General features: G+C 41.5%; 2 protein-coding genes and 1 long non-coding RNA gene across 4 annotated transcripts in view; 2 read left to right on the top strand and 1 right to left on the bottom strand.

The window, feature by feature from the left end:
* The window catches only part of HACL1 (2-hydroxyacyl-CoA lyase 1), a 28,839-nt gene extending 20,418 nt beyond the window's left edge, over positions 1–8,421 (top strand). Inside the window, exons 13-17 of one of the 2 annotated variants that reach the window (XM_079948012.1) lie at positions 250–404; positions 2,681–2,839; positions 2,946–3,053; positions 4,649–4,835; positions 7,727–8,421. In XM_079948012.1, coding sequence (XP_079804138.1) covers positions 250–404; positions 2,681–2,839; positions 2,946–3,053; positions 4,649–4,835; positions 7,727–7,759 — 642 coding nt within the window. In that variant the 3' untranslated portion in view covers positions 7,760–8,421. The remainder of the gene's footprint in view (positions 1–249; positions 405–2,680; positions 2,840–2,945; positions 3,054–4,648; positions 4,836–7,726) is intronic. The other variant, XM_079948013.1, reaches the window with a different exon arrangement.
* The window catches only part of BTD (biotinidase), a 69,529-nt gene that overhangs the window by 41,738 nt on the left and 12,163 nt on the right, over positions 1–15,628 (bottom strand). The window lies entirely within an intron of this gene.
* Positions 8,899–9,382, top strand: LOC307199935. The gene is made up of 2 exons (XR_013832273.1): positions 8,899–8,983; positions 9,123–9,382. It is a non-coding gene; the product is annotated as an uncharacterized lncRNA (long non-coding RNA).

The raw sequence follows: 15,628 nt of genomic DNA, 5'->3' as shown, positions 1-15,628 counted from the left end.
TGCGGCTTCCAATTGGCAGCAGGAGCTTTCTGCAGCCAATCAGAAACCACGCTTTGGTATTTGAATGTTTTGAAAGTCAAACGGACTTCCGGAACGGATTCCATTCAACTTCCAAGGTACTGTACTTCAAGTCTATTTTCCGTAAATGAATCAATATCAGTCATCTTTTCACAATCCTTACAACTACAGCAGCCTTTGGATCAGTAGCTCGTCAGAAGCTCTTTTATTTGCTTTGCTTTCCCCATTAAGGCATTAGCACTGCGCAAGCACCTCCCAATGAATTACTATCAAGTATTCCACCATGTCAGGGAACTTCTGCCAAAGGACTGCATTCTGGTCAGCGAGGGAGCAAACACTATGGACATTGGCCGCACTATGCTTCCAAACTATCATCCTCGCCACAGGTAAAAAAAAAAAAAAAGTTTCCTTCTGTCTTTTAATTTTTAATTACAGTTCTAAGCTTGGGTATTATTTTATGGCTCCATCTTCAGCATAGATATTCATCACTGTAGTTTGCGGGTCAAATGAAATCTCGTCTTGGGCCAGTTTTTCTGCATCGTATAATGAATTCTATTGACCTAGAGCAAAACAAAACATGCTCCAGAGTATAATACTTCTAAAAATCAATAGAATGGGTACTTATCTTAGCAACTGAAGAATCTTCTTCATTAGCTTTAGATGTCTGTATCTACATACCAAATCTCTGAAAAAGCATCAGAATGCTTCAGGTTAGAGTCTGGCATCTGCATGCTATATCTTAGAACTTGAACAGATGCTTTCTCAGTGTAAAACTTCAATTTTGAAATTAGAATTTTGGGTCAGCAAAGAACCCTGGAGAAACTGTGGGATAGCCCGGAAGAAATATTTGTGGAGAAATGTTTGTAGCAAAGATATTTCTTTGCCATAACCTTCATGTATTGTGTGTGGCTATTTAAACACAACAGATCTCTCTCTCTCTCTCTCTCTCTCTCTCTCTCTCTCTCTCTTTCTCCATATATATATTAATAGGCATTACAAGGCACTTTTCTTTTTTCCCCCTTCTTTTCATTTTTTCATAAATAATTTTTATTAACTGGCCAATCACATCAAATTAAATCACATCATATAAATTCCAAATTACAAAGCCAAATTTTTAAATTTTGTTGGGGGAACCCATACTTCAAGATCCAAAGGGGGATTCAAATCATCTTCTTATTACTGCGTTAATGTCCAAATCAGTCCCAATCAGTCCAAACAAAGTTCATAATTCTATCCAGTCTTATCTTGGTGTTGCCACATCATATCTTGTTCATATAATTTCTCTTTTTCCTTTACGATCTCTTCTGTTAGTCTCCTTAAGCCGATAGCAAGTGTAATATTCCTGTGTGGATTTCCCGTTCCTCCACTAAGTCCAGGTGGTTTCCATATATCTCCTTCGTAGATAACATCACTCTTTCCATCGTAAATTTTGGCATTTGTCGCTCTTAAGTCCCACCGAGGAGTTGATTCACGATATGTAAACAACTCTATTTCTCTCTTTCTCCTCCTCCCAGACCCAAGAGCTCCAACAATGCCACTCCAAAACTCTTAGCTTTCCAGCTTCATCTTGAAACATTGCTTTGGATCAAAAGTTTATCTCCACACAGCCTTAAATCCACAGCTTAAGTCCTTAATTTCTGACTCATTAGGGGAGGGGGTTCTTGTTAAATCACATAGAAAAGGGAAAGGCAGGTTTTTTTTCCCCTACCCCCTCAGTCATTTATCATACCGTATCTTGACGTATCTTCTCGTATTTTATTGTTGTCTTGTTATCAGAGATCTCTTCTGTCAGCAGTCTTTACTCCCCTTTTTCCTTGATGTATGTGCAATTAATCTCGTCCAAATTGTTTCTTTTAAAGATCATTGCAACCAGGGGCGCGAATCAGGGACGGCGTCAAGGAGTGCCGAAAATCCCACAGGAGGGCTTTGTGCCTAGTGCCCCCACCCCCACAAATTTGGGGGTGGTATAGGGCACAGCAGGCAAGGGCCATCCCCACCACAATCCTGGTGGGGTTAAGGAGGCTAATTACCACCATCATAGCCTCCAAATTACCTCGTGTGGGTCGGAGAGATGTTATTGTCAGCCATCTTCCGATGTGCCACCTAGTGGCCCCTACAAGGCACTTTTCTTATTTCAACTTTAATTTGAAAGCTACAGTGCTAATGCCATTGCTTTTCTGTTGTGTTCAAGCTCCCAGCTGATTTTTCCAGGGCATTACACACAGAATAGATTTCATGAATCTTTTTGTTAATGACCCGAGAAGCCTATGAAATTGCCCTAACTATTGACATGCTTTTATTTTCCTTGCGGTACAAATCTCAGAGGGAAAACAATGGTTGCACCCGAGCCTTGAGCAGCTTAATCCAAACAATTAGCATGTGCTTTGTAATGCCAGGAATTTAACTCTGAAAACAGCTAAAATGACAATGTTGTAACTTAATGACTGTAAAGAGGCCTTTTCTAACTACCAACTCAGTGTAACATTCATTTATCAAACATTTACAAATCCACACTTTATTCACTTCTGTTTGGGAATACATGCTGTATCTCTTTATTTCTAAAGATATCCTGTGCCACTTTAATAAGGCACAAAGGATTTGAGTTAAGAACAGCTGGCAGAAAACATGTGTTGGAAGAAAAGATGACAGACTTTCTTTCTAGGCTTGATGCTGGTACCTTTGGCACCATGGGAGTTGGGCTAGGTTTTGCAATAGCAGCTGCTATGGTTACCAAAGACCATAATCCTGAGCAACATGTCGTCTGTATAGAAGGAGACAGTGCCTTCGGATTCTCTGGCATGGAGGTAGAGACCATCTGCAGGTAAAACCTTTGTCTGGTCCAACTTTTTAAAAATGCAGTGGAGTAGCCAAGTTTCCCCTGAATATGACACCATTCTGAATGCGTTTCTCTTTGGGATTCACCGCAGATACCATTTGCCGATCGTCATTATCGTAGTCAATAACAATGGTATATACAGTGGCTTGGATCAAGATACGTGGAAGGAAATCTTGAAGCTGGGAGAACCTTCTGCATGGTGGGTACATCTGTGCTGCACTTGCTCAGCCGATTTATTAACGCTTTCCTGTTACAAATTGTGCGTATGCCAGGGTTCTAGTGTAAAACAACAATCATAGTCGTACATCTGTAGACATTGCCATTTCCATATAATAGAATCTCCTGGGTGTTACCAGCCCTAATCAAACTCCAGTGAGATAATTGAGGTGTTGGGCTCCCATGATATACACAGTGGATGCTTGGGTTGCGAACGTGATCCGTGCGGGATGCATGTTCGCAACTTGCAGCGTCCGCAACTCGCAGTGGCGCATCTGCACCATAGCTGTCAACCTTCCTTTTTTTTTTTGCGGGAATTTCCCCCATTCCAGCGCCGTTTCCCACTGCTTCCCGGATTGTTACATATCCTGTAGACTGTCCCCAGGACAGGTGAGGCTGCTGATCCCTTATTTCCAAATCTGAAAGTTGACCGCTATGGTCTGCACACATGTGGGTTGCGATTTGGTACTTCTGCGCATGCGTGACCGCCAAAACCCAGAAGTAACCCGTTCCAGTACTTCTGGGTTTCAGCGGTCCGTAACCTGAAAAAATGTAACGTGAAAAAATGTAACCTGAAGCATCTGTAATCCGAGGTATGCCTATAGTTGTGTAGATCACACGGTGGTGCCACAGACTGTGGGAAAGACAGCAGTACAGTGCACACTCACTCATTCTAGTGAAAGGTGACTGTGGTTTCTCTAGGTTATTCTCTGCTATTGGGAAATTGAAAGGAGAAGAGCATGGGCAGCCAGGGAGGAGGACTCTGGCAGCACAGGTGTGTTGAGCTTTTAGTGAAGAGCATCCTGAGGTCATAGGGAAGTATTTCCATAAGCTTTGTGCCAACATTCCAGAGGTGAAAAGTTACACTCTGTTTCCAAGCATGCTCATACAGCAAAATGCTCAAAGGGCAGAAAAGGAAGTGAGCACAGTCGTGCCCACACAGATAGAAAATTTGCGAGCCAAGAGTGTGAGACAGATGCCCACCATAAAAATACCACAATTAAATCTTTAATTATGCTGGCTTTTGTCCAGTGAGGCACTATTTCATGTTGTCTGGGAAAGCTACAGAGATGTGCTTAAGTGCTTTGTAGAAATCATCCAGAATGCTTTGCAAGTGAATGGAAGAGATACAAGGTCTCCATTACAGTGGTACCTCTGGTTACAGACGCTTCAGGTTACAGACTCTGCTATCCCTGAAATAGTACCTTGGGTTAAGAACTTTGCTTCAGGATGAGAAATCGTGCGGTGGCGGCGCAGTGGCAGCAGGAGGCCCCATTAGCTAAAGTGGTACTCCAGGTTAAGAACAGTTTCAGGTTAAGAACGGACCTCTGGAACGAATTAAGATCTTAACCCGAGGTACCACTGTACTGGAGGTTTCCTATTCCTGGCTAAAACCTCCACTGAAATAATCCTTAAATGCTTGCACAGTAATTAAACAGGCCCTGATCTATCTCCCTGAGGCACAGAAAACAATTAGTTTCTCTTGCTGGGCGCATTTATCATATCAACAGAGTGACCTTTTATGATGCCAAGGAGCTTTCCTTGAGCAAAGCTAGACCTCTTTTTGCTTCATTTCAGCATTCCTCCCGTGTCTCTATTGCCAAATGCTCGCTATGAGCAGATTATGTCTGCCTTTGGTGGCAAAGGGTACTTTGTGCAGACACCAGAGGAACTGCAAGCTGCCCTGAAAACAAGCCTGGCGGGAAAGGATGTGCCTTCCCTCATCAATGTCATGATCGATCCACAGTCAGACAGGAAGCAGCAGGTGAGTGTCCATTTTGTTCTCCCATTCTGTGTAAGCAAATCATCACTTCCTGTGTTAAATGGAGTAACTCTTTCGATAGTGAAATATCTGTGTTAAAGATTCAATAGCATCTTGGTAAGCTAAGCCTGCTGCTTGGGATTTCAAAGTAGAAAAGTTAGCAGAAAGCACTACAAAGCAATATTTACTCTCAACAATCTCCGTTATTAAACCAGCAAATAACCTGGGAGAGCAAAGGGGGACTTGATAGCAAATACCTTCCTCAGTCTTTGTAATGGGAGAATAACTTAACAGGTCAAACCTCGGCTTCAGTTTTGTATGAATTTCTATTTTGCGCAATCCATATGCCTGCCAGACTTGATTTTTTTTTAAAGGAAAAATTATAAACAGTTATGACTAAGAACGGGCACTCTGAGGTCTCTTATGGCTGGCTGATCTCCCTAACCCAGATTTCCCCAGTTCTGGTCACCATTCATTATGCTTCTTTAAAATGCTACTAGGCTAGAGTATCTAGTGGTCACAGAACAGCAAAGAGAGGTACAAATGCACTGAACAACAACATTCCAAACCTTGTAGACTGTATACTAAAACATTCATGTGCACATCTGTCTGTGTCTGAGAAAGGGCCGTAGTTCAGTCTTTGTATATTAACCTTTGTAATATAACGTGTACAGACACTTGTCCACTAGGGTTACTTTTCATTTCATTCCCCTACACTTCCCAGGAAGTGTTGTGAGACAGTCTGGCCACAGTTGGGCATCCATGGGTCAGGGCTACATTGAAAAAGAGCTGCATCCATTCCTACAAAGGGAAATAAACACAGGGAATGTTCAATTCACGGCTTTTTATTGGAGATTAGGTGTTACAGCACACCCTCATTGCCCCAGCCAACACTGTGATGCCTCTCAAAGACAATTTAGCACCCAGGAAGTGCAAACCAGCACTCTGTACTTTTTCAAGCCCTTCCCACCATTTTGAGATTAAGTCAAAGAAACGCACCGAAGGAAGTCTACTTTGTAGTCTGGTTGTTGATTTAGAGCATGGGTAGGCAAACTAAGGCCCGGGGGCCAGATCCGGCCCAATCGCCTTCTAAATCCAGCCCACAGATGGTTTGGGAATCAGCGTGTTTTTACATGAGTAGAATGTGTCCTTTTATTGAAAATACATCTCTGAGTTATTTGTGGGGCCTGCTTGGTGTTTTTACATGAGTAGAGTGTGTGCTTTTATTTAAAATGCATCTCTGGGTTATTTGTGGGGCATAGGAATTCGTTCATTCCCCCCCCCAAAAAAAAAATATAGTCCGGCCCCCCACAAGGTCTGAGGGACAGTGGACCAGCCCCCTGCTGAATAAGTTTGCTGACCCCTGATTTAGAGTGACCTACAGCTAAATGCCTCCCTGTGTTGACAGCCAGCCACTCAAGCTCCATTCAAGAATTTTCTTCCTGCTTGCCTTTTGCTTGACTGGGATGCCGGCCAACCAGCCCCTCTGATGCCAAGCCCCTCCCTTCCTCCAGAGTCTCTCTCAGAAGCTGCTCTGACGTCTCAATGTCGGCAGCTGTTTCTGGCTCCAGCTGTTTCCTATCTGCCTTGTCAGGCTATCCAGCAGGGAGGGGAAGCTACCAGCCACTTCTGCCAGCAGACTCTCCCTCCCAGGCACCCCTTTTAATAATAATAATTCATTACTTATACCTCACCCATCTTTACTGGGTTGCCAACAGAATATATATATATAAAACATACGATACATCAGGCATTAAAAGCTTCCTGATAGAGGACTGCCGTCAGGTGTCTTCTAAAAGTTGTGTGGTTATTTATCTCTTTGACATCTGATGCGAGGGCGGGTGCCACTACTGAGAAGGCCGTCTGCCTGGTTCTCTGTAACTTCCATTTCTCTCAATGAGACAAATGCCAGAAGGCTCTCAGAGGTGGACCTCATTGTCTGGGCTAAACAATAGGGATGGAGACACTCCTTCAGGTAAAGGTAAAGGGACCCCTGACCATTAGGTCCAGTCGTGGCTGACTCTGGGGTTGCAGCGCTCGCTTTATTGGCTGAGGGAGCCGGCGTACAGCTTCCAGGTCATGTGGCCAGCATGACTAAGCCGCTTCTGGCGAACCAGAGCAGCGCATAGAAACACCGTTTACCTTCCTGCTGGATCGGTACCGATTTATCTACTTGCACTCCGACGTGCTTTTGAACTGCAAGGTTGGCAGGAGCAGGGACCGAGCAACAGGAGCTCAACCCGTTACGGGGATTCGAACCACCGACCTTCTGATTGGCAAGTCCTAGGCTCTGTGGTTTAACCCACAGCGCCACCCGTGTCCCAGGTGTATATCCTTCAGGTATACAGGGTCAAAGCCATTTAGTACCAACGCTTCGAAATGCGCTGGGAGCCAATGTAAGCCGTACTGATTGCCAGCAAGCCCTATTGACTGGGGGCCCTGAATCTGCCTCTAAGCAGGTGAGAAACCCTGGATGCAGCAAGGCAGCCCCTGGGGTCCTTCACAGCCACCCTCCCCCTTTCCTTGCATGATGCTCTCTGTTACTCCTCTTAAGCATGACTACCTACTTTTTGTCCTTTTTATTGTGCTAACGTGATAGTGTGGTTTTATTTTATATATTTTTAAAATAAATTAAATGTTATTAATCAAGCTTTTTCAAGATAGCCTACAAAAGAGAACCATAAAGCAAATATAAAACATCAGAAACAAAAGCCATATTACTTTTGCTACGATTATAGTGTTGCTTTATTACCAGTATTTGGTTTTTCGTTTCTACTGCTGGAGAAATAAGATTGTTCTCTCTGTAAAATATTTTAATCTGCTAGCATAGCCTCTCATTCCTGAATGTTGAATATTGTTGTGTGGTTTTTTGTTTTTTTGTTTTGTATTCTTAGGATTTTCATTGGTTGACCCGCTCGAACATGTAGCAGAAGCTGCAAGGACTGGAACACTTCAGCAGAAGGCCACTGAACTAAAGCAAATGAATGCTCAGATTTACGCTAATTCTTCATGTAATTTGGATAAGGGTCACATTTAAAGTATTGGTAATATAGATCAGGGGGAGGGAGCTCTTTTTTGGCTCCATGGGCCAGATTTGACAGGTGAGTGGGTGTCATATGGTGTTGTTATGATATCACATGATTGGCAGGTGGGCGGCCCTGCCCACGTTTCAAAATCCCCCGCTAAATGAGCGGGGAGGTTCTTCAGAGAGCGGCTTGCGAAACAGCTCACGTCCTCCCTGGCAATTGGCTATACTGGCTGGGACTGATCAGGCTTGGAGTTCCAGAGCATCTGAATAGCCATTGCTTCTTCACCCCTGTTTCAAAAGGCTGATAGCAACCATAGGGCTGCACTGTCATGTGCTTTTCCAGACAGTGCAATTTCAGCGCTATTGCGGCTGCATGTAGGGCCTCGTGTCTACATTCATGACATCCGCGTTGCAACAAATTCTGCCTTGGAAGCTAGACTTTTTTTGTTGAAGTTCAGGTGTAAAAATACCTACTGAGCTGTCAACAAACAGTAATTTAGTTTAAAACAAATTCAGAGTCTGTGCACGGGTTAAATAAAAGCCACTGAGCCTGGTTCTGAATTTTTGTGTGCATTTACATTATGGCAGTAAATGGACATAATGTGATGAGTTCTGAATATATAAAGCTGCTGAACCCTTTTTAATATCTTCCTATACCTGATATCCACCCACTTTCGAAAAATCAGCATTCTGTATAATTCATTCTGAAAACAAATGTTTGTTTAATCAGTGCCTCCTTAAAATCACCAGAGGGCACCCTTCATTCACGATTCTTTGTTCCATAACTATGTACTATGCAAAACTTGATTCTCCCCCCCCCAATGGATTTCATAAGTGGTTTTGAAAATATGTCGGTAGCTGATAAAATATTGAACAAAGTATCAGCATACCAAATACAGAATTTTAAATAATGGAGCTTGTGCTATGTCTGTCATTTTAAAAGCATTTTAATTGATTTAAATCATCAATATGTCCAGTTTTTCGTTACACTAAACTACACCTATGAAAAAAGCAAATGGACCCATCCTGACAGATCCTTTGTGAGTTTAATGAGGTCTCAAGAAATGGGAAAAAATGGTGCGTAATTAAAGTCCTGAATACCTGAGACAGGCCACACATTTCAGTGGGGCCTCGGACGTAACCTGGATTAGAACAAATTTCTAGGTTTCAGCTGTGGCCAGCCAGCTGAGTCAGCGGAAGACCACAAAGAGAGCATGGAGACATACAGTGGTAACTCGGGTTAAGTACTTAATTCATTCCAGAGGTCCGTTCTTACCCTGAAACTGTTCTTAACCTGAGGTACCACTTTAGTTAATGGGGCCTCCTGCTGCCACCATCGTGCGATTTCTGTTCTCATCCTGAAGCAAAGTTCTTAACCCGAGGTACTATTTCTGGATTAGCGGAGTCTGTAACCTGAAGCGTATGTAACCCGAGGAACCACTGTACTTCCATTATTTGCTTGTGTTCCTGCTATTCAGAAATCATTATAAATAAAGCAGTTGATTGACTGATTCTCCATGAATTGGTCTAATCCTCTTTTATAGCCTTCTAAGCCGGAGGCTTAGATTTCCAATCTTAAGGAAATCAGCCCTGAGTGCTCACTGGAAGGACAGATCCTGAAGCTGAGACTCCAATATTTTGGCCAACTCATGAGAAGAGAAGACTCCCTGGAAAAGACCCTGATGTTGGGAAAGATGGAGGGCACAAGGAGAAGGGGAGAACAGAGGGCAAGATGGTTGGACAGTGTTCTCGAAGCTACCAGCATGAGTTTGACCAAACTGCAGAAGGCAGTGGAAGACAGGAGTGCCTGGCATGCTGTGGTCCATGGGGTTACGAAGAGTCGGACACGACTAAAGGACTAAACAACAACAAGCCAGAGGCTTAATACTGCCATACTTTTTTGGTGAATTCCATAGATTTTAGGTATTGCGAAAAGTTCTGCCAGTAAGGCAGTCCAGGTGTTAAGTCCTTTCCTGATCAGCTGGTAGTCTTGGGATCCTTGTATGGTGAACAGGAAGATCTTAAGAGAGAATGTTTACATGATAAGGTTGACACACTTAGAATTCATACAGTGGTGGCATGGAGGATTCCAAGTACATTCTGCGAAAAGTGAAGATTCTCCTTCTGCTGTAGACCTTGCAGCTCAGTTAGAGGTGGAGGAGATGAGGATGGTGTGGGGAGCAGGATTTGTCATATCACTCCTCCCTCCACACAACCTGAAAACAAGAGGTGACCACCAGAATTGGGGATTTGGTCGGCTTAAATCTGTTGCCATCAATTTCATTACATTACATTTACGCGTTGCACGGGATTGGACTGGATGAACCTTGGGTCCCTTCCACCTCAATAATAATAATAATTATTATTATTATTATAATTTTTATTTATATCCCGCCCTCCTTGGCCAGAGCAGGGCTCAGGGCGGCTAACAACAGTAAAAATTACAGTAAAAACATAATGGGGAGGGGGCAATTTAAAATACAGGTTAAAATGCAATTTAAAATGCAGCCTCATTTTAAAAGTAGCCCATAGATCAAAACCATAGGGGGAGGGAAACATAAGGGTCAGACTCAGTCCAAACCAAATGCCAGGTGGAACTGCTCTGTCTTGCAGGCCCTGCGGAAAGATGACAAGTCCCGCAGGGCCCTAGTCTCTTGTGACAGAGTGTTCCACCAAGTCGGGGCCAGTACTGAAAAGGCCCTGGCCCTAGTTGAGACCTATCTAACCACCTTGTGACTTGGCACCTCCAAAATATTGTCATTTGTGGACCTTAAGTTCCTCCGCGGGGCATACCAGGAGAGATGGTCCCATAGGTACATGGGTCCTAGGCCACATAGGGCTTTAAAGGTCAAAATCTTTAAAGATCAAAAACCTGATTCTATGATCCTAAACTCTGGGCTTATATGGGATGAAACAATCACAGAGACGCCTAGAGCGCTGGTGGCAGAAAACTTATTCCGAACACGGGTTAGAGCTCAACATCGGGACTGCCAAGTGGTGACGGCGAAGAAGGTCTTCTTCGCTGCCTCCGTTGCATCTGCAGAAAACAGTACCGGGAGACTCAAGTGGTTTGTAGTCCAACAGAACCACTTTCGCCGCTGGACTCCAAGATGTCTTGCAACAACTTTGCAAAGGTTCTTTTTGCAGATAAAATTGCTCAAATTCGGAAGGAGGTAGACCCCCACCGTGGTAGCAGAACTAACTTTAAATATAGGACCTCCAAACATAAAACCTACTTTATGTAGGCCTATTTCCTGAATAAAATCCAGTAATCAACCACACAATCTGGGCCCATGCATGCTGGCTGTAGTCAAATGTTATGCTTTGTGTGGACATCCAGGATCATCAGAACTACGCTAGGGCACTGAGTAGGCCAGGAAAAGGTGTGGCTTACTCTCCTGTCGTGTATGGGAGAAGCTTGATCCAAGCCAGCCCTGGAAGAAGCATCTCAAGAGTTTGGAATACCCTCTTCATTTTTTATTTTTTTTTTATAAATATTTTATTAAATTTTCAAAATACATAATAAAAAGAGAAAAATATAACCAACCATTCAATATAACTTTTCTTATATAACTAACTGGACTTCCTCGCGTCTCCTTACCCTGCGTTATTTATAATCAATGTCAGCAAATTATTACCTTATTTCATACCTTATTTTGTACTTTCCAAATATTATACTTCTAAATTTAAACTAATTTTTATCAATTGCTCATACCTTAAAATTAAACAAAATATTACCTTAAATTTTGACCTTTTCGTACTTATAACTTAATTTTCTATTTTACAAAGCCTATTTGCTGGAGCTGGTATTTTCTAAATCGTGCAAATAATTAACATTCATACAACTTATAATATTTTTGTAGATAGTCCTTATACTTCTTCCAGTCCTCTTCCATTGTTTCTTCTCCCAAGTCTCGGATTCTGCCAGTCATTTCAGCCAGTTCCATATAGTCTATCAATTGCGTCTGCCATTCTTCCAGTGTGGGCAAGTCTTGTGTCTTCCAGTACTTTGCAATGAGTATTCTTGCTGCTGTTGTCGCATACATAAAAAAGCTTCTATCCTTCTTTAACACTTTCTGGCCGACAATGCCCAAGAGGAAAGCCTCCGGTTTCTTAACAAAGGTATATTTAAATACCTTTTTTAGTTCATTATAGTTCATTTCCCAGAAGGCTTTCACTTTAGGGCATGTCCACCAGAGGTGAAAGAATGTCCCCTCAGCCTCTCTACATTTCCAACATTTATTGTCAGACAGGTGATATATTTTTGCAAGCTTGACTGGGGTCATGTACCACCTATATATCATTTTCATAATATTCTCCTTCAAAGCATTACATGCCGTGAATTTTATTCCGGTGGTCCATAACCTTTCCCAGTCCTCAAACATAATGTTATACCCTATATCCTGAGCCCATTTTATCATGGCTGATTTAACAGTCTCATCCTGTGTGTTCCATTTAAGCAGCAAGTTATACATTCTCGAAAGTACCTTAGTCTTTGGTTCCAACAGTTCTGTCTCTAATTTCGACTTCTCCACCTGGAATCCTATCTTTTTGTCCAATTTAAAAACCTCTTGGATCTGGGCGTAATGTAACCAATCTTGCACCTTATTCTTTAATTTCTCCAAGCTCTGCAACCTCCATTTGTCTCCAATTTTTTCTATTAATTCCCAATATTTCGGCCAGCCGGCCTCCATATTGAGTCTCTTCCGGGCCTTAGCCTCCATTGGTGATAACCATCTCGGGGTCTTACTTTCTAATAAGTCTTTATATTTTGTCCAAACAATAAATATTGCTTTTCTGACAATATGGTTTTTGAACATTTTATGAATCTTTACCTTGTCGTACCACAAGTATGCATGCCAACCAAAAGCATTGTTAAACCCTTCCAGATCTAGGACATCAGTGTTCTCAAGAAGTAACCAATCTTTCATTCAGCAGAAAGCTGCAGCTTCATAATATAACTTTAAATCTGGCAGGGCAAACCCCCCTCTCTCTTTTGCATCCGTTAATATTTTAAATTTTATTTGGGGCTTTTTGCCCTGCCAGACAAACCTAGAGATATCTTTCTGCCATTTTCCAAAACATTCCGCTCTGTCCACAATCTGTAGAGTTTGAAACAAAAACAAGATCTTTGGCAATACATTCATCTTTATAGCTGCAATTCGACCCAGCAAGGAAAGTTTCAATCTTGACCAAATTTCTAAATCCTTTTTAATTTCTGACCAACATTTTTCATAATTATCTTTAAATAGATTCAAATTTTTAGCAGTCAAATTAACCCCTAGGTACTTCACTTTTTTAACCACATTTAACTCTGTCTCATTCTGAAACCTTTCTGCTTCCGAAGATGTCAGATTTTTTACCAAAACCTTAGTTTTTTGCTTATTCAATTTGAATCCCGCCACCCGACCAAACTCTTATATCAGTTCCAAAACTCTTTTCGTACTAGATTCTGGCTCCTGTAATGTTATTACCAAGTCATCTGCAAAGGCTTTCAATTTATACTGTTTCACTCCGACCTGTATTCCTTGCACCAACCGGTCCTCCCTAATCATGTTCAAAAGCACCTCTAGGACTGAAATAAATAACAGAGGGGATAAGGGACAACCTTGTCGTGTTCCTTTTTCAATTTTAAGCTCTTCTGTCACCACATTGTTAACTATCAATTTAGCTTTTTGCTCTGAGTAAATTGCCTCTATTCCATTTTCAAACCCCCGTCCCACTCCCATCCCTTCCAAGTTTTTCTTCATAAACCTCCAAGAAATATTGTCAAAGGCCTTCTCCGCATCAATAAAAATTAACACTGCTTTTGTGTTAATATTAGTTTGCAAAAGTTCCAAAATGTCTATAATGTTCCTGGTATTATCAAACAAATGTCTACCTGGAAGAAAGCTTGCCTGATCTTTGTGAATTACTTTATTTAACACTTTTTTGAATCTACTTGCCAAGATATCCGCAAAAAAATTATAATCCACATTTAGGAGTGAGATGGGACGGTAGTTCTTAAGTTGAGTCTTTTCAGATTCCACTTTAGGTATCAATGTGATGAAAGCTTCTTTCCACATTCTGGTGCCTTCTTCCCCTCCATGATCTGGTTACAGACCTCCATTAGAGGTTGTTTCAAAAAATCTTTCAATGTCTTGTAATACTTGGAGGTAAAACCATCAGGTCCTGGAGATTTGCCTAGTTGCATATTCTGAATGGCACCCTCAATTTCTTGTTGTGTTATTCTATCATTTAAGATTGTTCTCTTTTCCTGGGATAATTTTGGTAGTCCATAAATTTTTAGGAAATGATCTATCTCAGTCTCTTCCTGCGGCCCTTGCATATAAAGTTGTTTGAAGTATCTCTGGAAGCACTTTCTAATTTCCTCTGGTTTCTGGATATTCCTCCCTTCAATCTCTAAATTGGTAACCGTATTCAATTTTTGTCTCTTTTTCAACTGCCATGCCAGCAGTTTCCCACACTTATTTGCTGATTCAAATGATCTTTGTTTCATCTGTTTAATTTTCCACTCAACTTCTTGATTTATCAATTTGGCGTATTGTACTTGATAAAATTTAATTTCTCTCAGAACCTCCTGTGATTTAGGTTTTGATCTCAATTTTTTCTCACCATCTCTTATCTTGTCTATAATCTTATCCTTTTTTTTATTCCAAAGTCTTTTCTTTATTGTGTTCTGTTGTATCAAAAACCCTCTCATAACTGCTTTACTTGCGTCCCAGATTATTCTTTTTTCCACCGTAGTATTCAAATTTATTTCAAAATAGTCTTTTAAAGTTTTTTGGGCCTTCTTAACAATCTCCTAATCTCTTAATAGGGTGTCATTCATTTTCCATCTGAAGGAACCGGTTGGAATAAGTCTCATTTCCACTTTCATAGCATTATGGTCGGAGCAGGTTTTTGGGCAGATCTCCACTTTTCTAGTCTTAGGTGCCAGTCCTCTAGTTATCCATATTTGGTCGATTCTTGTCCATGACAGATGGGCTTCAGAAAAGAAGGTTCCTTCTCTGCCTAAGGGGTTCTTTGTCCTCCATATATCAATCAAATCCATATTGTCAGTTAGTTCAAAGAAAGTTTTAGGTAGTCTGCCGTCATTTGTTAAATTTTGATTTTGTGACTTATCCATATTTGTAGAGACGACTCCATTCATATCTCCCATCATAATGATGTTGGTATAGTCCAGATAGTCCAGAATTGTCTCATGCAGTTTCCTGTAAAATTCTGATTTCCCCTCATTCGGCGCATAAATTCCTAATATTAAAAACTTTTCTCCTTGGGCCTGTATTTCAATTGCCAAAATTCTTCCTTGCTCGTCTTTAAATAAGAGTTTTGGTGACAGGCTCTCCTTTGCATAAATCACCACACCTCTTTTCTTAACTTTGTCCGATGAAATAAATTCTTGACCTAGTCTTTTATTAATTAACACTTTTCTATGAAGCCTAGTCACATGTGTTTCCTGCAAGCAAATAATGTCCAAATGTTCTTTTTTCAATATATGAAAAATTCTTCTTCTTTTTTCTGGGGAATTTCCGCCATTTATATTCCAACTAAGAAGCTGCAGAGACATCCTGGATCAGTCTGTTAGTCCTGTGGTGGCGTCTCTTTCTTTTGGTCCTCTGATCCCGAGGGTGTAGGTGCAGGTGTAGGTAAAGGTGGAGGTGGTGGCCAAGATCCTGTTGTTCCTTTCTGTAGGTCCTCTTCGTGGTCGTTCAAAAACTTTTGTTGATCCTCTGCTGTTTTGATTTTAACTTTCTTTCCTTTGAAG

The sequence above is a fragment of the Podarcis cretensis genome (assembly GCF_951804945.1).
Source record: "Podarcis cretensis genome assembly, chromosome: 12".
Classification (NCBI taxonomy): Eukaryota; Metazoa; Chordata; class Lepidosauria; order Squamata; family Lacertidae; genus Podarcis; species Podarcis cretensis.
This window is presented reverse-complemented; position numbering and strand designations above follow the sequence as displayed.